Here is a 25,351-nt window from a genome sequence, read left to right as displayed (position 1 = left end):
GAATATCCATTGAAATTCCCTATTGCTCTCTTGGTTTCTCTCCATCTCTTAACTGAGACTGGGAAAGAGGCAGAAACCCTGATGTAAGAAACATAGATATCAGTTCGCCACATATACCAGCCTTATGTGCACCATGTCAAAAAATTTACAGCATAGCATTGAATGCACTTCCAGTGTGTATTTAATAATTTACATTTTAGCCAATGTTCTATATCTGTTTTAAACTTGCTATTTAAAGGTTTCTTTAAAGCATCTAATTTAAAATGATGGTTTATGGTTCTGAGAGCTTTAAAATCTGAAAACAAATACAAAACTCATAGTTAAAATGTAAAAGATTGTTCAATGTTATTAAAATTATTTCCAAAAAGAAGTATCTTAAATATCTAGTAAAAGAAAAGTGTAGATGGCATATATACAAATGCCTTTATTCTGTTTACTTGGTCATTATGGCTACAGCCAGAATTAGGCCACTTTCCAATATAGTGGGTAAAAAGCAATCTCTGGATCCAGCACAAGCCAAATCCCAAAGAACCAATGAAAAGGCTCACTTACCCTGTAACCAGCACCAAAGCAGAGGATGCTTCGCAGTCCAGCCCTGCATTACATCTCAATATAAACACCAAGCAGGCTATTAAACAAAGTTGAACCAAGTAGCTGTAACATTAACAGCATCAGTTAATTAGAAGGTTGTAGAGATATTATCTCGCTGTTAGTAAAGGGCATAATGCAGCACTTTTCTGCAAAATATTTGGCTGCATGTCACCATGGGTACTTAAATCCCCACTACTATAAAACTTGTTCACCCCTATTCAACAACTGTCAACCCCCAAAAGAGAGTTTAGATAAATCTATATTAAATCAGTTCTTTCCCATTCTCAAAAAAATGGCAATTTGCACAATATTTAATGTACCAACTCGAAATTCCCCCAGCATAGCATTTCACATTAATCTCTTGTATGACAAACCTGTCTTTAGAACAAACACTGCTAATGCTGCTTTTAATGGATTTTAAATGGCATGAAAAACTAAAGTTATATCTAAATGAGAGGGAAGTGACAGGTCCTCTAATGAGCACAAAATGATATCAGAATCATTTTGCATCAGTTATTTCATAACTTTGCTAATGTGAGGATTTTGCTTATTTAATCACATTTCGAGTGTTTACCTGCCACCGCTCAAGTAATATTTCACTTTCTATCACAGGAAGTGGATTGGGGCCTCTCATGGCCTCTCTGGTGGACTGCTTACCATTTACACCATCAAAACACTGGATCATATGAAATGTTGCGCTTTGTTCCTTCGCATCATGCCAGTGTCTCCATGTAACTGCTCACATCTGATTAATGTTTTTGATGCTTGCCAATGGACTTATTACTGCTTTAAATTCAATCCGTCATACTACATTTTGTGAGGAAAGAAACCTGGGTTGCCAGGGTAGCAAGTTTGATCCTGAGCTCTCTCTGGGTGCTTGTTATCCCCTATGTTCATGTGGAGTTCTTTGGATTCCTCCCACCTCTGATAAACACACCACTAAAAGAATTGGCTACTCTAAATTACTCATAGGTGTGAATGTGTAGAAATAGTGCCTTACTATGGACTGGTGTCTACAGTCTACAGTGATCTTTAATATGATAAAACCAGGCCCTGAGGATAAAGAAATACATGTTATCAGTGTGTGTCATGATTGTAGCATTTTACTGTTTGAACTGTTTGATTTCTAAGGCTCTTGATTATTAGGATCCAATCCAATAATTGTCTTTTTTAATACTGCTCCCACTCATACTGTACTCTACGCCTACATACTGTACAACTACATTGAACTTGTCTCTGATCAGTAATTGGATACCCAAATGTGCAGCACTTGTATTTCTGTCAGCTCCAAAAATCAATGTGTTGCTCAGATTGTATATTGACTTGCTTTAAGATGATAGCTTTCTTTTCCTTTTGACTCTGGCTCCATTTGAGGTTTCTTTCTCATGCCATTTCAAGGAGTTTTTCGAGTTTTTACTTGTGACTGTCACCTCTGGCTTGCTCATTAGGGATCTGTAAGGAAACTGAACTTGGCAGGTAAATACTGTAACTGTAAATGTAAATGTCAGGAGCTGTAAAATTCTCAAGTACTGTCAAAAGAAAGCGAAAAGAAGGATCCTGCTGTCCTAATTCTGTGCCAGGACCACGTTCAAGCATGAACAACTGACTTCTTCGTGCCCACAAAACAAACTGGAACATTAAGCAGGCAAAGGTTTGATCTGTAACATTTTTAATTGCATCTGACGGGTGAACAACCAACAGCCTTGTCAGCGAGACCAGTTTTGGGGAAAATTGCTTCTGTGCAGAAAATCAACAACTAAACATTGAATTGTAGTGTTGAATTCATGTTTCTGACTGGATGCTGTAGTTTAAAATTGGAAATCAGGCAATTTCTACTGTATACTCAAAGAGTTAAAGAAAAAAAGCAGTACCTCAAGGGTTCTTCAGATAGATAAGCGTTGTTTGCTTCCTAAAGCAACCCTCTCTGAAAGGAAAGCTCTCTGCTGTCAGGTTCAAAAAAGAACCTTTATATAGGCAAAGCCAAAGAACATAAAGTATATCCACAGAAAAGCCATGAAAGCATAAAGTATTTTGTTTGCAAGTGGATGTTTTAGGCGGCTCAGTAAGTTAATGTAAGTAGTGATGCATTTCATCCATTTACATCTAGAATATAGGGGTGAGTGTTAACATTTTAACCTTTCTTATAACTTGCTGAACAACTAAAACTAGATTGATCTGCAAAATGTGTCATTTTTGGTGTACTTTTCAATGTCAACATATTTGTAGTTTTTATATTGAATAACATGAAATGCACCAAGGTTTTTTTATGGTCTTTGTAAAAAAGAATGTAATTTTATCAGCTGTACCTTTCTTTTTTTTTTTTTACTTAGTTTAGCAACACAGATTTTTTTCTCCTCCCCCTATTTTAAAGCTACACTTCTTTTTTTTTATTTGTTTGTTTTGTTGTTGTATTTCTGCATCAACTACACAACAGTAGCTCCCAGACGGAGGAAAAAAACCACACAAACAGATAATGAATACTCCAGAGAGAATGTGGGCGAAGGCACAAACCTAAATACTGAGATCTCCTGCAGTCCAAGGTCTGGAAAGAAAACACTGCTTGTAACTGTACAATATTTAACAAACCAAAAGTCACTATGTATCTGTGTTTCCAGTCATTCCGGCAGAACAGCATGACCTACAGGCTAACTCATGAATGTGAAAAACTATGTAGGCTGCCTGGTCTTAGTTTGCTGACTAATCCCTACGAGATCTTGTTCCCAGACATCAGACAGTATTATAAAGTAGCTAAAAGGAAAATAATAAGCAGCTGTAAAGGCCAGAAGATGTACTCAGACATCGCATCCTTACAAATGGTTATTTTAGAATGACTTGCAAACAGAAATGTATTTGGTTTCTACACTCCACTCTTGTTTGATTTATCAACTGTGTAACCCAGACAGTGGGCCCCTGGTGCTTCTATTTCTGTGTTAAAACTATACTTTTAGTATTTGTTTGTCATTGTTTTACCTGGCACAATCAACTACGTGAATCAACATGAGAGCTTTAAAAAGATAGTGTCAAAGAAAAAGAAAAAAGGACATGGGCCTACTTCACTTAATGTCAGATTTATCATTCCTCATATTCTCTGTTATCACTAGTCCAAGTCCTCCCTGCTTAGAGTTTCTTGTGTTTTTGGTTCAGGTCAAGATATGCATCATAGCCTATGCATCCACTGCAATTAGCTAATCACCCAAAATGATGCTCTTATTTATTTCCAACAGCAACACAAAAAAAAAGAGAAAGAGAAAGCTCTGGTTGCAGTGAGGAAAGATTTATGCAAATTACAAGCTGCATAGTACTGACCAATCTGTCAAAAGAAATATTTCCGTTTTCTGTAGGCTATTGCCTCTGTTCACATTGTTCCGCCTCCATACAGTTCTGTCTGGATGACTTGGACAAAAAATTATTAACAGATACAACCCTCTTTGTGGTCCAAAGCATACTGCAGCTCATAGATGACTCAATTTTTAATAGCACACTCGAGTCATTAGGAGCTTCTGCAAATAGACAAAAAAAGGTATATTTTCAGAATTATCAGATATTTTTAGTATCATTTAGGAGATTTAATTTTAAACCTATGGTTTAATGATTGCCAAGCTCGTTCTCTTCCTTAGAAAGATATGCCCCTCTTTAAGGAAGGCATTAGTAAAGGGAGTGAAGGGGAATATTTACAAAGTGTGCAGCTGACATTTAGCCTTAGAGTTAATAAAACAAAAAGTGGCAGATATTACTTACCAGTTTGAGTTGCATGAGCCCAAGTGAAAGTGCCCTCTGTGGAATACAAGCTCATAATATTTTATTATATTGGGACATCTAGTTTTGCTCCTGCTTGGTCTATATATATATGACATGCTGTAATATTCTTTATCTCCTACCACCTCTGAGTAAACAGATTTTAATGACTCTACCCCACCAAAAAAAGCATATTGACTGCTCCACATGCACCATGTTTGTTTATGTTTGACATGCAGTACTGAGGCATAATCCATTCATTTTGTCCTCTAGCTAAGTGCTGAAATTATCGATAAGGAGGCAAGTTAATTGTTGTTAAAGTTAATGAGCCAATGAAAATATGGACTGAAAATCGAAGGACTTTAAAGTGTTCCCAGGACTAGGGAGAACGGATATATCAGCTTCTACATCAGCAATATTGTAAGAGCATGAAATAAAAACAGCAGATGCTTAGCAGGACCATGTTTCTCCTATCAAAGGCAGTACAGAGCATCCTCCTGGGAGTGGCTCCTTCACATTACACTGAACACCGAGTGTTTGTAATATGGTAATATAACAAGGAAGTGCATTTGCATGTTCAGAGTATTAGCATGAGTGCATTGTCATGCTCCCAGACCTTGAGTCATCTCTCCAGGCTTTCTAGGTGAGAGAGAGTTGGTGTTCTGTTTTGACTTTATTTTCCAACCTCTGTCTCTTCCTCTTACTGTGCAACTTTTTTAATCATTTCCATACCCCCCATCTTTTCTATGTCTTTCTCTCAGTGTGTGCATCTGCTGCTAGGCCTCAGAGAGCTAGCTAAGCCTGCAGCAAGCACTAGCAGAGTCATTCAGTGTCACGTCACAGATCATGATGTCGAGAAAAGTACATTGTTTAACTAGGGGTTACATTTTTAGTCCCCTAGGTGTCTCGCCCTCTCTTATTCCATAGCAATACCTTAAAAAATGTCATTTTGGGGTTGAAACAGGTCGAAGGCAGAAAGCTCGACACGGATGTGTGAAGATAATACCCCCAATGGGGAGATATGCACAGTCCAATTTTTCCTCCCTAAGTCATTGTGCTGTGAAGGAGTCCTGATCAACAAGGCTAACTCAGACATTATGTTTTGATTCCTTTTGCCAGTTGTCTCTCTAAAAAATATTTCTTAAGAGTTCTCTCTTTAACGTTAAGAGCAAGTTCTTATATTATCATGGCAGGGCCAGAACTTTGCAGCTCTACTGTACATTTAATATAACGGTAAATAACCATAACTGTTGGAGCTGTGGTGGGAATAGGCAGAGCGTTGCAACAGACAGCTTTTAAATTTACTCAAGTTATCACGGTTTATATGGTTTATATTGTGTAGGTTTTGGAGCAGAGGGCTGAAAATAAATTTATCTAAGTTTCAATGCTGATAGAATAAACGTATGGCTTTTTAAAAAAGTGATGGCTGAGCAAAAATAATCGTTCCCATGATAGCAGACAGAGATTCTAATTTATAAAAGGATTGTGTAGATAAACACATCCAAACTTGCTACACCGGCAAAAAAAACAGGGTCGACAGATTCTTTTGACTTTCTAACTAACGCAGTTTGTCTGTTTTGTGTGTTTGCGGTAATTAATTTATGGTGTTTCTACCTTAAAGCGTAAAATAGCAAGTGTAAAGTAGTAACAGTTTGACTTACTAAACTGAAACTTACCAGGACACACAGGAAGTCATTTTCATGCTCAAACCACTTAAATTTTTATTCTTTTAGAAAGAATGAAGTTTCTTATTTGATTTTGACTTATTATTAAAAGGTGCATTGATACCCCTAATAATTAGCTCTTTCAATCATACTCATTCATAAAAGATTCTAAGATGCTCACATCTAATACCAGGTGATATGTAATGTAAGGTGTATTCTCCTGCACTAACAAAGAGACGACATGAAATGGTGGTGATCTGTATTTATTTCACAATTGATCAAAGCAAAGCAGACTGCAAACTGTGCCGTGTGGAAATATCAAAAGTAGGAACTACATCATCTTCCTACAGTACAAGCAGCCTGATAAAACATCTTAAACATCTCATCTCAGCATGAGGAGCTCATTACTAGCAGTACACAGCAGCAATCACGCAAGCTAGATGGGAAATTTATACAAACATTAAGTGAGTAAAAAATTTTTTAAAAATACTGCTTTTTTCCAGTCTTGAACAACAGCCACTATCAGTCATTGACAGCAAGACATTTTAGTGCAGTGAAAACTAAAACATAGTTTGCTCAGGGTTGAAGTCTGAAGGGTTTTCCTATGGTGAAACAAAATCTGCTCTTTACAACAAACCCAAGCTCATCCAGGATAACTTATGAAGCAAACTAACACATTTTATTTTAAAATTAAGTGAAAGTACAGGTGTAGCTGAGTAAGCGCATGAACACGTGTGCCTCTAATGGTCACTTTTTAAATATAAACATTAACAATACTAAATAAAACATTCAATGATGCCCCTGATTAACTGAAAAAAAGACCAGATCACAAAACCAAACTTTCTTTAATAAAAATCATGATGTGCAAAGATGTCATTATTGTTCAGCTTATAGCTTCAGAGAAAAGTGACTGTATGCTATGATACTTACTTATAGGCCTCAATGAAGGAAGAAAACACAACACAGAAAGCACAAATATACCAGGCATTCACTGTCCGGCTGTCTGAGGTCATGTTCTTCCATGTGATCGGTTTTTTAATTACAGCTGGCAGATTGCTATGGACAAATCAAGCTTTGTAATTAAGAGGGCTGAAGTGCAAACAAGAGCAAAGTGACCCACTTCATCTTTTTTTGCTTCCTGGACACTATACATCCAGTCTGTTTTGTTAGCACCCTCACACCCTTCAGGACAGTTTGGCAAAAAAACTATTCGGTAATTAGTAAATAAGAGAATTATATCTGATTGAGAAGGGGCATGGCTTTCACTGCGGGAACTGGTAGATCGTGAACTAGACTTATTCATTCATCAATCATTAAACATTACACAGTTAAAATCTTTCAAAGTGAAATTCACCTCGACATAACTGATAATGGGACTTGAGTTGCCAAAAACAGATTGGCACCAAAGTGCAAATTTGCTTATTCTCCTGCCAGGAGTTTGTAGGGAAACACAGCAGAGATGTGTCTGATTTCAGACTGACAATAGGCACATCTTAGAAAACAAATCCTTTTGGGAAATTGCATAATTCTATCCCTACTTACTAACTAGGGTTAAGTGGTAGCTCAGTGATTAGGGTGCAGGATTACTGATCGGGAGGTCATGGGTTCGAGCCCTAGTGTTGTGAAGCTGCCACTCTTGGGCCCTTGAGCAAAGCCCTTAACCCTCTGTACTCCAGGGGTGCTGTATCATAGCTGACCCTGTGCTCTGACACCAGCTTCCTAACATCACTAGGATATATGCAAATAAATAATTTCAGTGTGCTGTAATGTATATGTGATGAGTAAAAAGCCTCTTTTTTAAAAATTTATTAATGATTGCTATGTGTGTAAAATATTAACCACATTTGTATCCTCAGTGCAAAAAAACATTTATATACGCCCTGTGAGAAAGGTTTCGATTCATGTAGATATTCTGAACAGAACACACTTTTGTCTCCAGTCTTTTTTATTTCACATTCATTTACTGCGTTTAAATAGAATTTCACTGTGTCTCGGTGCCTTTAATTAGAATTGTACTTGACTCGTAATTAGGAATAGGCCATGGCTCTGGGAAACAATTAACACTCACAAAACCCCACTTAATTAATGTTTCCTCCCACTACTTTTCACTTGACCCACAACATGCCCTCTAACTACACGTGCAAACACACATATATTACTGCTGTATGTGTGAATCTTAGGAAATCAGGGACATCTTTGGACTGATTTCTGACGAGAAGTGTTGAGAAACAGAAAAAGCATGGTGACACTGCAAAGCAAAGCAGTATCTGTTTTTGAAAAACAGACTTGAAATAGGATACAATTAGTCATGCTTTGTCCTCTCCCACACACATTTGTACCTCACTTGCAATGAACTAATAATACAGTATAATAGTCAAAATGTAGCATTCATGATCCTTAGATCCTTTTTTTCATGGATTGAAAAGTGCGTGCCATGTAATAGAAACTATAATGGAAATTAGCATGTTTGAATTGACATGTTTTGAAAGCTGGTTTAGGAGAGACTTTGAAGTAGCCTTCGAGCATGGTGCTGCTCGCGTATGACTCAGTGAATCCCATAAGCTGCTGTACTATCTCTAACGTCCAGACTGGCTTTCCTTTAATCAGGCCTGCATGCTTACTGTGTTTTATCCAGCTAAAGCTGCTATGCTGCCGCTTACTACCAAACAAGAAAACAGTGTGTTGGGGGGTGACAGCATGGAAGTATGAGAATACCACAAAAAAAAGAGGGAGAGAAAATGGGAAAGAGAGATAGAATGAGTGAGAGAGGTATTTTTCGCCAGAGTGTGTGTATGCCTGTCTGTGTGTGCAGGTGTGTGGGAGAGAGAGAGAGAGAGAAAGAGAGAGAAAGGAAAGGGTGGAGAATAATTTTTATTTTAGGCATAATTGAAAATGTGTGCAAGTAAGAAAATTTACTACATGGTACCATGTAATTGAATTGGAAAATCTGGCTGAGCCGACCCTTAGAATGCTTCAGAGGGGGTGTGTTGTGGAGACAAGCATGTAGTGGAAGAGTCTGTGAGAATTCAAAAAAGGATAAAGATAGAAGAGAAGAAAAAGATCCAAGGACAGCTGTAAAGCAGTAAAGCGAAGTAAACAGCTAGAGAAGATTGATATGTATGTCTTTGTAAAAGAGATATGAAACAGGGCTTGGCTAGAAAGATGAATACAAAAGGCAGCAATTGAAGGAACGACAGCAAACAGGCTTAAGGATTGTGAAGCGTAGAAGGACACATTCACACGTGACCCTCAGTTTTAAAAAAATGAAATGGCTTGTGTGTTTTTTTCCTCTGCTGTTGTGAAGGCCTGTAGAAAGTACAAGGACTTCATTACTATTAGCAGTGTCTAAGCCCGGTACAGTTAATGGCTTGACATTAAAGCAGGATCAATGGAAAGACTCACAACGTCCAAGAAGGTACACTTAATGAAAATGGATTACTTCCCTAAGATTACAGTCCCTCATGTCTCTTGCCTCTCTGCTTTAAGTGGAAAAACACTTGCATGCTGTTCTTCCTAATATTACTCTCAGAGCAGGTGTTCAAACTTCCACTGTGAGTCATTAACCGCACATACATTCCCATTACTGTCAGCCGCTTTTAGTTTTAAAGTTGTATATTTGTATGTTGGATGCTGTGAAATGGATATATATGTGCTCATATATTTATATGTGCTGGTAATGTGTGTATGTTTTTTGTGCTAGGGGAATGATTGTTACCAGGGCAGCATGTAGGTCAGAGTGACAGTAAAGAGGTCTTCTCTCTGCAAGTTGCCTGTGAGCACTGATCAGCTCTATAAGAGTAGTAATGACTGTACAGCTAGTCAACTCCTCCATACTCAACCCTAATCAGCTGCTATTGTGAGCTGCTTTTCTCTGCCATTTTCTGCTTGGCTTCACCCAAATGTGGTGCCCTGTAGCACGAAATGTGGTGTGTGTGTTTCTTACAGTACAAAAATCACCTGCATTGAATAATTCATCTCCTGCAAATCTGGGCCAAGAGAGTGGTTAGTATGCAAGCTAGCTCCAGCTTGTACAGGTACATTTGAAGGAAAGTATTTTTGTTTGGGGGGAAGTTCAAAGATCTCTTAAAGGATGCCAATAATAATGAATTGAGGTGAGCTTCAAAAGCAGGATGTGCTGCTGCTACAGGGCATGCAAGTCTACGCTGGGCATAGTGCACTGCAGCTCTAAATCACTCATCGCAAAACTGCTTTTAGTCAGTGTTGATTCAGCAGGCATGCAGAATATCCACTAAACCTCATTGTGTAAAATTCTTCGCACAATTCTCTCTATAATAGATCAATCAACTAATAATAAATGATAATCAAAAATACATCTTGTAGCTCTGCATTGTTTTATGAAGCATCTTGGTCCTGGAGGAATGCTGGTTTATTTCACTGTGTATTATTGCAGCTGTATATGGTTAAATCGAAAAGGCTACTTGACTGGGCTTGATCATGTCAAGATTGCAGGTATTCCCTAGAGACAGCAGTAAGTGAGAAAAAAGTGTTTTGTCTCAATCTTCATGTAGATACAGTTCACAGAAAAGACAGGTTTAATCCAGGCTGCCATCTGAGGTCATGATATGTATCTGACAAGATAAGATAGGATGAACCATTATTCGTCCCACAGTGGGGAAATTTCAAAACATCATGCAATGGATTGGACGTCATGCAATTCGAACACTGTCACAATCCAATATGCATAGAAACCTTGAAAAGTCTAATCTTGCCTGTTCCATATTCACATGCAGCAGTCTATGAGAGTGACTGACTTCTCTGCATCACATGAATGTTAATGAATTTCAACACAATGGAACCTTGACTGTTATTGAGACAAAATGACCAGCTCTTTTTGACGACTAGACACATTGTATTGACCAATTTTCCTTGACCAATTCTGTGTATTTCATTTTGTGACAGTTTGTATTTTTTTTAAGTTACTGCACAGAGATGCTGCACACATCATCAGAGCTAGACATTACCTGTCAGGATGAGGTGACTAGAGACTAATTGACATTTAATTTTGAATTTTGGTAGCTTATTATAGACACCCAGGGGAGCACAGAAGTGGATGTTTCACTTTTCACTCAGGTTCTCATCTATTAAATTAAATAAACTAGAAAACTATCTAAAAAACCCAGATTGTACTGCACAAACTTAGGATTTAAAAAATATAACACTAATAATAATAGCTATCATCACAAAAACAAATGAATAGTGGTATTAAATCATAATTCATTACTAATTGTATTTAAATGTTGATCACAATGAGAATGTGTGGCATGTGAACTGATATCTTTTTGATCACAGCATAGATGATATAAATCTATAGCATCCAGCTGAGATTATCCAATGGCACAGGTGTGAGTTTTGGACATGACCTGTTTTGTAGATCTGCAAATTTTTTGGGATTTCTACAGAAACCATTCATGGTGGTGGAAAGTGCAGAAGTACAGACTGCTCCAAGCAGAAGTAGGGAATCAGAATGAATCAGGCAAGTCTGGAGGGTGAGAAAGGCGCAGCACTAGAAGTTTGTCAGGAATCGCCATTACATCAGACATCAGTAGTGCATGTAAAGCTCAACAGAACGCGAGAGACAGAGAGAGACACAGAAAGAGAGAGAGAGAGAGAGAGAGAGAGAGAGAGAGAGAGAGAGAGAGAGAGAGAGAGAGAGAGAGAGAGAGAACAGATTATTAGGTACACTCTTATCCCAGAGTGGATTAAAAAGGGGTGCATTCTGTCTGGTAGTCAGTCTAAAAATGATTTGATTTAGGTGACTTACTAACCTCTCCTTGGCTGTCTTCCTGCAAAGATTACATCAGGTACTGAGCCAGTTTAACAAAAGCAGTGGGGGGGAAACTCTCAGTCTGTTTAAAGATGGCTAACAACTTGCTAGTCAAGTGTGCTTTTCTAACAGTAGATTGTAACGGTTTGATCAGGTCTTCGGATAGCTACATGCCATATTAAAAATGTTCAAAAGGTCCAAAAGTTCAGTTTGTAATCAAAGCAGAATATCTGTGTCACGCCATAATCAAAATATAACGAATTTCATTTTGAGGAAAACATCATTTTCAGAAACCATACATAGCAAAATAAATTGACATTTTGACTTACCCAGACACATACACATAAACTATATATACTGTATGTATACAGTTTAATGAAAATGAAGGTATACCAGCTTCAAATTCAATAGGTTTATATTTTAGGACATAATCAAAAATAATCTGGTCTATCATTTTTAAGAATTAGCAAAAATGGAAAAAACAGTTGTTTAAAAAACTAAGTACACCCTTACTGCTTCCACAAGAGTTAGGGAGGCTAAGTTGCAGCATGGTGCTACCAATCAATGCCCTTGATTAATTTATCACCAGCAAGTGACCACCCCTATAAAAGTATTGCTGTTTTGGAGTAAGAGGAGGAAAGGAGCAAAGACATCAGTACTGAATTTCGAGAACCAATTGTTGCTGCCCATCATTTAGAGAAGGCTTATAAGGCCATTAATTAAAATTAAGATTATTTACAAGTAAAAACCATTTAAGACAATTGTCAATCTTCCCAGGAGTAGATAGAAATTCACTCCAAAGTCAGACTGTGCAATGGCCAGTGAAATTGCAAAAAAAAAAAAAACAAGAGTTACAGCTCACACTTTACAGGTCTCAGTTAGCATGTTAGATGTGAAGTTCATGGCAGTACAATCAGGCAAAGAATAAACAAGTATGGTTTGTTTGGAAAGGGTACAGAATAAAGCTTTTTTTCTTCGACAAAAAAAACAACCCAACACAACAGCATGGCTTAAATTTGCAAAGTTGCATCTGAACACACCATAAGACTGTCCTTTGAACAGATGAGATTAAAGCTGAGATGTTTGGCCATAATGGACAACACCACATTTAGCAAAATGTATATAATTTTCTTTTTACAGTTTAACAGTTATCGGTACGTTCATTGCTTACAGGTCCAGCAGTGGCAGTTTGGTAGTGCTGAGATTTGAAATCACAACCTTACAATCAGTAGCCGTCATCTTAACTACTGAGCTACTTTTTTTAAGATACAATATAGAAATTTTAACATAATCCCATAATGCATAAACAGACAAAGACCTTTTTGTTGGAATATTGGCAATAAAAGGGGTGTGCAGATTTTCCCAATGGTTCATACTGTATAAATATGAAATCGTTCAGCAGCTTCTCAATCTGCACTGTGATCAGACCCACCATGTCTGGGTCTGATTGCTCTGTATGTCCCTGTACCCCTGTTTACAATGACTGCATACTTAACAAGCAATAAAACAAATGTCCTCTTCCCCCATTCTAAGATCAGCTAAAAGGAATTAATGTCTCTTTGACATTTATTGAAATCCTTTTAATTAAAATGGTGGTATTAAACAGCTGAGGTTTTCCTGGCTGTCAACTGCTGTCTCTCTTCTGCACCTTTAAATGCTTTTCCAGTAACAAATTCAATCCCCCTCCACCCCCAAATTCCCCTCTGTATTCTTTACATGCTCCATATGGCAGCAGCTTGTTTAGCCCAACTATTTTTAGCTCCTCTGATTTGTCAGCTGGAATATCATCGATGTCACTACTTCTTAACTTGCTTCTGGTGTGTGTGTGTGTGTGTGTGTGTGTGTGTGTGTGTGTGTGTGTGTGTGTGTGTGTGTGTGTGTGTGTGTGTGTGTGTGTCTGTGTTTTCATTTAAGGGCAGTGAAATCCTTTATTGTCAAAGAATGACAGTGTCATGCAAACACAAGTGATCTCTTATATATCTTAGCAAATCAATATAATGAAAAATAATCTTTCAAATCTCTTATCAGCTTTCTTTGACTGCACCAGCCACCCTGCTGTGAGCTTCACAAGTTGCACCATTAAGTGTTAATCAAATCAACTGGCACATCTCAAATGCTGGTTAAGAGGTGCCAGAGCTACCTATTATCAAACTGTAGCAGTGCATCAGGAGGAAAAAAAACACTAGCACTGCAAATATCATGCAAAGCATGTCTACTTAGGTGAGGCACTGTTTGGCAGAGGGCATGTCTCCCTCATCACCCAGGTCACTACTGCGAATATTATCCTAGTAATATCAGTCAGCACACTGGGGAACAGGTTAAGTGTAATTGTAGGGTCCAGACCTCAATTCTGCTATGACCAGGCCATTTCTAAGGACTGGTGCCCTAAAGATTGCTTTCTATCATATATCTCTCATTCACTGCTTTTAATAAAAAGTATTACATATTGGTCATGTTCACAGAGCTTCTTATGACCAGTAGTTTAACAACATAATTTGTATTTTTATTCCATCCTAGAAATACATTGTTGTTCTCTAAATTCTCTTCCACTCTGTGTTTGGTTTAAAAAGAAATTTTTTTAATTCAGCCTCAGCTTCCAAACTAGTCTTGGCTTCTGACTGCTTTACTCGAGCGGTTAATAATGCACTGACAGGTAGAGAAATGAGAGAGGTGCTTATAGTCAATGCTACAGAGTTAGTACCATACCCAGGGGGTACATTTGAATTTGGAGGAGCTCATGTGAGCTGAGCCTTTGGATTATATTAGAGGCAAGTGCTGAGCTGAGCTCTGGAAATGTAAATCATAGTAGGGCATATTAGAGGTGATAATAATAATGATGACATTTTCACATTGCTGTATTGAGAAATGCTTACATTTCCAAAGTGAGTAAAGAATTTTTTAGACAAGGGAATGGTTAACTGTTCTATATATGCAATATATTCAAAGACACCACTGTGTTATGCGTTATTGCTGGAAAAGAAGATAAAAGAAGGCTTTAAAAAAAAACGATTAAGGTACATAATTGGACCATTATTAACTTCTGCGAATAAAGCTTTAAAGGTTCACAATATGCGCAATTCTACATAAAAGATGCCTCCTGGGTACAAAAGGTGTACACTTGAAAGAGACAAGGAATGATGCAGTTTAGAATTTGTATTGTAATCTGTTTAATGCCCAGAACAGATTTCATATCCACCTCCACCCTGACCAAGATAAAGTATTTACTAAAGAGGAATAAATAAGTCCACATTGTTGGTACCAGTGAAAGGGTAGGGCCTCCCTGTCTTCTGAAGCCTGAATATTACACCTGGCCACGCAAAGTGATGATCGGAAATTTCAGTGCTTTAGGAGCAAAATTACATTTTCAACCTACAAAAGAAACTAAGGTGAGATGATGCCCGTTAGTTCATCAGAAAAATTTACCCTTCATTATGCTTCCAATTAGCTAAGAACAATAAAGCAGGCAGTGTTACTTTCATTAGCTTTCATTAAAAGCAAAACATTTGCTCTACTAATGCTATTTAAGCGTATAAACATGCTCAATGATCGCTGCATTTAACCAACAACAGCAATACAATCACAACAATGATGTTTAGACTAATTAGTGACTTGCTGAACTTGAATTGAATTTCAGGTCTATTAAAAAGACAAACAGAATTAACAGGATGTGTTGGGAAAGCAGTTATTACCTTTTGTCGAACTCAAGACTATGGTAAATAAGGAAACACAATTATAATCACAATTATAATTAATCCTAGCCAGTTCTGGGCAGTTGTAGCTACATCGATAAATCTCTGGGATGCTGATGTTTGGAAGTTCAAGCTCCTCCACCACCAATCTGCCATTGTTGTGTAGTTGAGCAAGGTTTCTTAACACTATCAGTCCAGGTGTGCTATACCATGGATGACCCTGTGCTCTTGCCCCAATTTCCTAAAAAGCTGGGATGTGTAAGAATGGATTATTTTTTGTAATATACAGTGAGGAAAATAAGTATTTGAACACTCTGCTTTTTTGCAAGTTCTCCCACTTAGAAATCATGGAGGGGTCTGAAATTGTCATCGTAGGTGCATGTCCACTTGCAGCTGTATCATACAAATAAATAGTTAAAAAATCAAACATTGTGATTTCTGGATTTTTTTTTTTAGATTATGTCTCTCACAGTGGACATGCACCTACGATGACAATTTCAGACCCCTCCATGATTTCTAAGTGGGAGAACTTGAAAAATAGCAGAGTGTTCAAATACTTATTTTTTGGTCATTTGTTTTGTCATGCAAATCTGCATGCAAGAAATTTATGGACAGCTTAAATGGAATTTTAGACTACATGTGATTCTATGAAACACACCAAGAAAATACTCTACATTCTGCTGCACCTTACTTCTGTGGGTCATTTTGGCAGGACATTTTGGTAGCATTCCATTAGTTTCATTTATGTCACACTAAATTTAGGACATTTTGCTTGGTTTTAAATTATTCACCTCCTGCTTCTAGCGTACCTTTGAATAATTGATAGTCAGAAAGGACCACTCTCAAGCAGAAACATTTTCTGATTGGTTAATACAGCTATTATAATAAAAAAAAGTAAGTGTAATAATATTTCACCAGCTTTAAACAAGGTTAGAGACAGTGGCATTGAGTAAAAGACAGGAGGTGGAGCTGGAGGTAGCAGAGCTGAAGATGTTGAGGTTTTCGTTGGGAGTGACGAGGATGGACAAGATTAGAAATGAGTTTATTAGAGGGACAGCACATGTAGGATGTTTTGGTGACAAGGTGAGGGAGGCGAGATTGAGATGGTTTGGACATGTGCAGAGAAGGGACATGAATTATATTGGTAGAAAAATGCTGAAGATGGAGCCACCAGGTAGGAGGAAAAGAGGAAGGCCAAGGAGGAGGTTCATGGATGTGGTGAGGGAAGACATGCAGGAAGTTGGTGTAAAAGAGGCAGATATAGAGGACAGGGTGGTATGGAGACGGATGATCCGCTGTGGCGACCCCTAATGGGAGCAGCCGAAAGAAGAAGAAGAAGAAACAAGGTTGAAGAACTTTGGAAGGAAAATCTCTCAATCATATCTTCAGAATCAGTTTAGGTTATTTGAGCTTTAACTAAAAACAACTTAACACTTTTTACTCCTCATTCCTCACATTTATATTTAGATCTTCCAGTTCTTGTTACAAGTCATGACTTAAATGCCCCTGCCCCGACACTTTTTTTAATACAAATTGAATTATGAATTTTATCCATATTTCTTGAAAGTGTATATTAATACATATTTTATTAATATAATTTAAACAAAACAACTTAAAAGAATTTGTAAGGATAGTTTTTACAATATCAAGAGCACTTATAAGTCTTACTTCAGATATTTTAGTCTTTCAGTAATCTGCCTTAATTCAAACCAAGGGCAGTGTGGGTGTCTTAACTTTACTAACCCTAACTCCACTCCCAAGTATAAAACATCCTGTATGAAACCACATTATCAAAAAGATTTGGACAAATTTTTGTTAAATCATTTGCATTTAATATGAAATATAGTTTTACATTTATACTGTGTAACAAAAACCTTATCCAACATCTATGATGGCAGCAGAAGCCAGATTCCTGTAGTCACTCTTATTGTCCTGTTTGCTTGATTCTTTGTGTGTGTGTGTGTGTGTGTGTGTGTGTGTGTGTGTGTGTGTGTGTGTGTGTGTGTGTGTGTGTGTGTGTGTGTGTGTGTGTGTGTGTGTGTATGTGTGTGTGTGTGTGTGTGTGTGTGTGTGTGAACGTCAAAGTGAGCAACTCTTTTGGGAAAGCATGCTATTTATTGGGCAATGCAAGTAACGTAGCAACAGTCATGCGCTTATCGGGGTCCTTAGAGAAACACAGGAAATTGAGTTTGTCCAGTGTAATGGTGTGCAGAGTCACAGACACACTGCTTCTTTCCTATTAGCAACGATGTGTTATTCATGAGGGCAAATTTAGTGTGAACTATGCTTCATTGATATTCAGCAGACTGACTTTACACTGTCTGTCTAGGAACCAAAGCCATTCTGTTTCATGCCTTTATTTAGTTATTTTCCTCTTGGTGACTGCAAGGCATGAAAAGGGACCGTGGCCATGGGGTCGGCAGGGTAAACGTCAAGCCCAGTCACAGCCTGTTTAATCATTCTCCCTGTAACGAGCTCTCAGCTGCATCCATTATACACAGAGAGATAAGGGGAAAGGTGCTGAGAGAGAGTGCAAGAGAGAAACAAAGGGTGTGATGGAGGAGGAGAGTGAGACGGACTAGAATAACACCGTCATTGTTCGTCAGCAAAAAATCTCTTTTGTTCAAAATCCTAGAATCATTGGCACAGAGGGGCTATAGACGTGTTAATGGAGAATCTATGACAGGGTCCAAACTGCCTCAATAATTCACTTTAGTGCAGCTCATTATGTGGTCAAGCAATATGATAATGCACCTTCATGCTCTAATGTCCCATTTGCATCTTTCTGCATTGCTAAAAATACCTCCTTTCTCACTCTCATTCTTCCTGTGTCTACACTCTCCTGGAGATTCAGAGGGGTGTAAATTGTGGTGAGAGGTTTCTAGGACACACATACACACATGCTGCAATCAGGGAGGTGACAGGTGTGAAGCAGTAGGTCTCTGGAGGTAGATTTCTGCTGCGGGGTGGAGCAGAGAGAGAGAAACCCTGTCGCTCAGGTGCACATCCCATGCCTTCCCAAGCATCAATGGGCACCTTTTCTTCTAGTGAAAGACAAGCTGTTGCATTAGCTCAGGTCTATGATAGTAGAATATTTATAGAAATATAAATTAATATATTGCATACTACCAAATTCTGACATTCGAGTGGTCAAAAAAGTGTTGATTATCTTTTAGCAGCTCTGATAATACTGGCTGTAATTCAGATCACAGGTTTACGTTAATGCACTTGTTCTAATATGTTATTGTTTCTATTGTAATTCATTGAAATGGGCTCGTTTGGTGGACAAATCACATCATCTAAACTTAATAATATAATGAATGAATACCACTCTTTCTAATACGTAATACTGATGACAGGGAATTAATATTTGGAGATATAAGTGTAATAGACAGACAAAATCATGGCACCCATCTTGGATTTAGCTAGTAGAACAGCTTTGTCGTTTCTTTCTATCCTCCCAATGCTTCTTTAGTGTAAATATCCTTTTTGATTATCTATCATACATCCTAGTTTAACACCACCCCCCACTCTAAACAAGGCTTCTGCAGATGTGTTTCTATTACTAGATAATAATGTGTTATTTGTTCATGAAGTTCAACAATTTTCTGGCCACAATAATCTCCTTATTTCTCAGTTTCTCCGCATTTATTTTTTGCTAAATGTATGAATTTAATTGAATTACACATGCTCAAATCTTTCTCTTGCATTTCAAATGTAGCCCAGATAAAAAGTAACTATCAAGCTCAGATTAAATTGACATGGTGTTTCATGGAGTGTATTGAACGTTTTATTTTAGGTAGAGAGACATGACCATATATAAGAGTGGTGTTTCTGTGTTGTGTATAGTATGTATAGCTCAATTTAACTCCCATATATAAGAATGTTTCACATTAAAATTTGCGTGCATATGACATTCCAATGCATACATTAGTCACTATCTTGTCTACAATGTTTATTTAATAATAATACAATAAATGACACTTGACTTTTGAGGTAACTAGGAATGCTTTACTTTTGACAAACTCTAAAACCCTTTGCATTTGAAACTCTAAGTAAGTATTGTATTGTTTTCTCATTGAGGATAGAATAGTAAAAGAGCTGTGCTCAATCTGACTGTTCACCAGGCATAGTGATGACTGTCCAACTCTTTCTAATGTGCGCTTTTATTGCCTATTTTGATATTTAGCTTGGAGCTATTTATAGAGGCCTTACATAATTTTAGAAAAATGCCTTATTTTAAATAATATTACAATAAATATCTGCTTGTCTTCTGTAAAAGAGTAATTCCCTAGCTCTGCATTTCAAACAGAGGAACTAAGGATTATAGTGATGTTAAGAGGCAGAGGGAGCGAATCGATTTTGAGTGAATGACAGAAATCGTGTTTCGAATAATACATTTTTTTTTGTTTAGAAAAAGAAAACAGCTGTCACTTGTGTACAAATAGGACTCATAGTGTAAAAAAATGTGCCTCTCTTTTGATGAACCTCTGGATAAATCTATCTGAATAGCTTCAAATAAATGCTGAAAATTTCAGAGTGAAATTGTTTTTCTCTAAGGCTTAACATGGGTATAAATAAGCATCTATGCAACCACTTGCGGGCTCAGAGACTTCAACATGAGTCCACAAGACTGAAATTTGTACATAGTAGCTGGCTGCAAAATAATTTATAATGATATATCACATATCTTCCTTAATTACATTTTTATTTTAATTTTAATGGCTAAATTTTCAGTTATTTTTCATCCTACCACAGCAAACGCCTTCTGATAGATGGGAAAATGGTATCCATATTTGTTTCCCTGGGCAACCACAGTGGATAACTACTGTGTACACAAGCTGTCAGCAAGCATCCCAATGCACAAAATCATAGTGACCACATGATAATCTGTAGCAACGAACAAATTATGTGGTATGTTTGTAATTCATTATTATTTAGCTTCTTCCATTTACCTTTTATGTACAGCCTGTTTAATGTGTTCATCTAACCCATGTGTGAATCATTTGCCTGCTCTCCTCAGTCAATTGTACTCTTCCATTTTATTACACCACCTTTTATGCCTAAATCATTCCTACCCAGTTCTTAATGCTACATAAGAAGATCATCCTGCCTATGAGTTCTTAATCTCAAATACTCTTAATGGTTTACCACAGTTCAATTGGTACCGGGCCGCAGAGAAAGAATACACAACTTACATTATTTCCGTTTTATTTATTATCAGATTCTGAACGATGTTTTATTTTGGAAAATTACCGGATTTTCTCTGCCCCATCTGTCTATGACTCACTCTTGATGCATGTCAAGATGCTTGCCTCGGTCACACCTTAAAGGCAGGTCTGGGGAAATATTGTCTGACATCAATCCGGTCTGTGGTGCAAAAAAGGTTGGGGACCACTGGTTTACCACATGCAAGGCTGAATTCCAGAAACACTTTTTTGATGCTTTCCCTTTTTTTCCTTCCATCTTTGTGTCTGTCTAGGCTGTGGGCTTGAGTTCCTGCTGGTGCTCTGTGGGTTGGAGCTATCCTGGTCCTGCCCGCGCCACTGCATCTGCTACTCTGCTCCCAGCACAATCAGTTGCCAGGCCCACAACTTCCTGTCTGTCCCTGAGGGCATTCCCCCTCACAGCGAACGTATCTTCCTCCAGAATAACAAAATTCACCGGTTAATGAAGGGCCACCTAAGTCCCACTACAGTAACGCTGTGGATCTACTCCAACAATATCACCTATATTGAGCCCTCCACCTTTGAAGGGTTTACCTTGTTGGAGGAGCTAGACCTGGGAGACAACCGCTACCTACGTTCTCTCTCTCCAGAGACCTTTCATGGACTTTCCCGACTTCATGCTCTCCACCTGTACCGCTGTGGCTTGAGTGCACTGCCAAATAGCATCTTCCAGGGCCTTCGCAATCTGCAGTACTTATATTTGCAAGTAAGTCTCATAACTGTCCAAAACCTTTGTTATGTTATATATTTGTGTTTTGTCATATTTAGTTCTCTCTTCTTTGTCTTTAAAGGATAATCACTTAGAGTACCTGCAGGATGAGATCTTTGTGGACCTACACAACCTGAGCCATTTGTTTCTTCATGGGAACCGCCTGTGGAGCCTGCATCAGAATACCTTTAGAGGGCTGCGTGCCCTGGATCGGCTGTTGCTTCATCACAACCAGCTGCAGTGGGTTGATCGACTGGCTTTCCATGACCTGAAGCGCCTCACCACACTATATCTGTTTAACAACTCCCTGACAGAGCTATCTGGTGAATGCCTGGCCATGCTGGGGGCTTTGGAATATCTTCGCCTCAACGACAACCCTTGGGAATGTGACTGCAAGGCTTTGTCTCTTTGGGACTGGCTAAAGAGGTTCCGAGGGTCCACATCTACAGTTGGCTGTGTGGCCCCAGCCAATCTGGCAGGAAAGGACCTAAAGCAGCTAAAAAAAGAGGACTTCCCCAATTGCTCTGGATCAGAGTCACTGCACCAGAGCAAGACCAAGTTGTGGGCTGGAACAGACAAGGTTTCACTGAAGCAAGAGCCTCAACCTGCCCAGCCTTCACAACCACGCCCTCACCACCCGCACCTTGGGGAACAGTTTTCCTCTCTGCCCACACCCTTGCCTCAGCCTCCCCCTGTAATTAATGGAGTACAGGCAGGAATAGGAGATTCCCCAAATGCGGTGACTCCTCAGAGGCCTGGTCGGTCTCGGAACTGCACACGCCAACGGAGCAGGAACGGCAAAGGGAAAGGACCCAATGAGGTTCATACATCAAAGGAAATGGCTGACAAAGAGTTTTCCTCATCTGACTTCACTGGGAAATATGACCACACATCCCCTGACAGTTTGACGACACGGAGAAAGAATAAATGTACTCCCCGGACCACTATGCGTCCCCCCAGTGGGGTCCAGCAGGCCACCAACATGGGCAATTCCCAGGGGCTTCACCTCCCTGTCTCTTGTATTGTGGGACTTCTTGTGCTGCTAAGTGCTAGATTCATCATACAGTGAACTTGATGCTGGTGCATTGCAGCTAATTGAAAACAATGGCAATCTCAGATCCACTCTAGCTCCAGCCTTCCAAGGCCTCTTTACACAAGTCTTTGTGTGTGCAAGTGCGTGTGTATGTTTTGGGGTTTGGGGTTGGGGGGGGATCATTGTGTGTATGTTTAATAATATGTGTAAAATACTCTTTAAAGATCTTTGCCAGTTAGACACTGAAATAGACACACATGCTTAAGCATCATATGCACATATATGTGAAATAAATACATATGAGTGAAGATCAGATTGAATTGAAAGAGAAGTACAGGCAGCCTAAACATGCTTTCACTGCCATTGTTGCCAAAATATTTTTATTTTCAACTTGATGGGGCACTGTAACCAAATCACAAGTGATAATTAAACAACAAGACATGCAATTGGAATAAAACATGCAACTAAAATGAATTGGATTGAAATATATAAAACATAATAATACAAACGGCTAATTATACAGTATATTTTTAGATTCCGACATAATCTCAACACATTTCCTTCCCTTGAAGTTCTTATAGAAATATAAAATACTATTCAACATAAAGTGTTATTTGTTAATCCAGGCAAGTTTTTCCTTTAGCATGTCTTATGTCACATTTGTTGGCAAAGCACCTCATGTAATTTTTTTTCTTTGATAAAAAATTAATGTAATCCTACACATAATTGCCTCATCATTCTAACATATATGTCGTGTAGTCACTTAATCCCCGACCATGGTGTGCTCAATATGAAATTAAATGAATAAATAAAGAAAGATGGCATGCATACCAACATGCCACAATTTTGTTATTTTTAGTGATATTTGTGACTTCATCAGATTAACTAGGTTTAGCAGACAGAAACTGTTTACTTCTCAGTTTTATCCTTCTCTTTATTTTATTGCAGGAATGTGTTTCCAAGTGTTCTTTCCTAGATTCGCTGCCACTGACAAAAAAAACACTAAAATGACATACTAGCACCGGAACAGTCAGATTTTTACCTACTTCAAAATTTTAAAGGAAACACAATAGGTTATTTCAACTATACAATGCTCTAACATTCAGTAAAATACAAACACTCCACAAGAAGCCAATTTCTTTTTATATATATATTTATTTATCATTTTTTAAACTTGAGTTTATAACATGTCATTTTGTAACAAACATTGCTTTAAGATGCATCTTTGACATTTGCTGTTTGTTTCAGTTATTTTGCAACAGCACACTAAGGAGCCTATTATAACAAGCTGCTATTAATGTTTAACGAAGCAAACAAATACATTTGCTTCAAGAACGTGTGTGTGTGTGTGTGTGTGTGTGTGTGTGTGTGTGTGTGTGTGTGTGTGTGTGTGTGTGTGTGTGTCTAGGATATAAAGCTCTGAAAATCTAAAGAGTTGTATTTGTTTCTTGTCTTCTGTGTTTGATTTGGCTGAGCTGGAAACTAGAGATGACCTGCTAATAGGGCATGGGAACAGGAAGTTCCCTGTGATGACAAAGGTCAAGTAGGGATGAACCTTTCTTTTTTTCTGCTGACATCCCTCTGTCTGAACTGCCTATTAAAATGGACAACCTTTCACCCTTAGAAGGCTGTGAAATCAACAATTTAACAAAACTGAGAAGACATGGAAAACTATTCCGTCAGATAACTTGGTGTGATGTATAATAGTGATTTTCAACATACCATGGCCAGAAAAAAAATCACTTTTGGAGCCATAGGACAAAAAAACTGTGGTCCAGGAGAAGGACAATTTGTCTGTGCTGGACAGAGGGAAAGGTGTGGATGGATGTTCAATCTCCAGTTACAGGTCCAGGGAATGGCTGGAGAATTGTGCCTCCTCTACTGAGAAATCCTTTGTAAATTATAATGAACTGTAAAATTTCATCAGCCAGTAGATGGACTTGTGACTAAAGGTAATATTGGTACCATGACAAAAACCATGAATGAATGACATTTATGATGACAACAGGGTTTTTTACTTCTCAAGCAGAGAAGGACATTTCTTCACATTTTTGCTTTCTGGTTTTTTTTTTGTTCTTACATGCTTTAGATTCCATTTTTAAAGAAATGGCACAATCCTTCCTAATCCACCATGCTCTCTCTCTCTCTCTCTTTCTTTCTCTCTCTCTCTCTCTCTCTCTCTCTCTCTCTCTCTCTCTCTCTCTCTCTCTCTCTCTCTCTCTCTTTCTTTCTCTCTCTCTCTCTCTCTCTCTCTCTCCCTCCCTTCCTCCCACTTTCTCACCTGCATCACACCATCCTAGTTATTCGATGGTTTAACAAGTTGTTCTCAGAAGATAATACAAAAAATGTTTATAAGGATATTAAAATCTATATCTTCTTATTTTAAAAATGTGTCGCCATTTCTTTTTTTAGTATTCAGAAAGCGGGGCAGGCAAAGAAATGTTTTTACCTCTCTCTTGTCTGCAAGGTTTTTTTCATTCAGAATTTCATTCACACACACAAATACATGAAGCTCAATATCACCACCTACCACAAAACCGTGTGCATGCGTGCGTGTGTGTATGTGTGTGTCCGTGTGTGTTTTTAATCTCCAGAACATAAAAAATCTCACCTACTGTATTAAGGACTTATATAAATCACCTTAAAAGCAACACATTTGAGTCGATCATTACAATTATTAATAAGGCTTTACTTTCTGGTCTCATTTCTCATCTCCTTCCCACTATGATGAGAATTGATCCTGAGCGAAACTGTAATTTTTTCCTACAATAATTTGAGGAAAGCTAGTTTTCCGCATGGCAGAGAACGGATGCAGCATTACTTGTGAATCAATGTTTGATGCTGCAGTTACTTTAGAAACTATATGACTTTAGCCTTATTTTCTGCTAATACCAAAGTAATGGTAATAGTGTATATT

The 25,351-nt window shown here is 38.1% G+C and overlaps 1 protein-coding gene across 2 annotated transcripts in view; it reads left to right on the top strand.

Annotated features, from left to right (window-relative positions):
* The window catches only part of rtn4rl1b (reticulon 4 receptor-like 1b), a 172,177-nt gene extending 147,354 nt beyond the window's left edge, over positions 1 to 24,823 (top strand). For both annotated transcript variants that reach the window (XM_083548701.1, XM_083548702.1), the window contains 2 exons: positions 20,947 to 21,398; positions 21,484 to 24,823. In XM_083548701.1, coding sequence (XP_083404827.1) covers positions 20,947 to 21,398; positions 21,484 to 22,470 — 1,439 coding nt within the window. In that variant the 3' untranslated portion in view covers positions 22,471 to 24,823. The remainder of the gene's footprint in view (positions 1 to 20,946; positions 21,399 to 21,483) is intronic.
* The last annotated feature ends 528 nt before the right edge of the window (positions 24,824 to 25,351 follow it).

The sequence above is a fragment of the Silurus aristotelis genome (genome assembly GCF_946808225.1).
Source record: "Silurus aristotelis genome assembly, chromosome: 8".
NCBI lineage: Eukaryota > Metazoa > Chordata > Actinopteri > Siluriformes > Siluridae > Silurus > Silurus aristotelis.
This window is presented reverse-complemented; position numbering and strand designations above follow the sequence as displayed.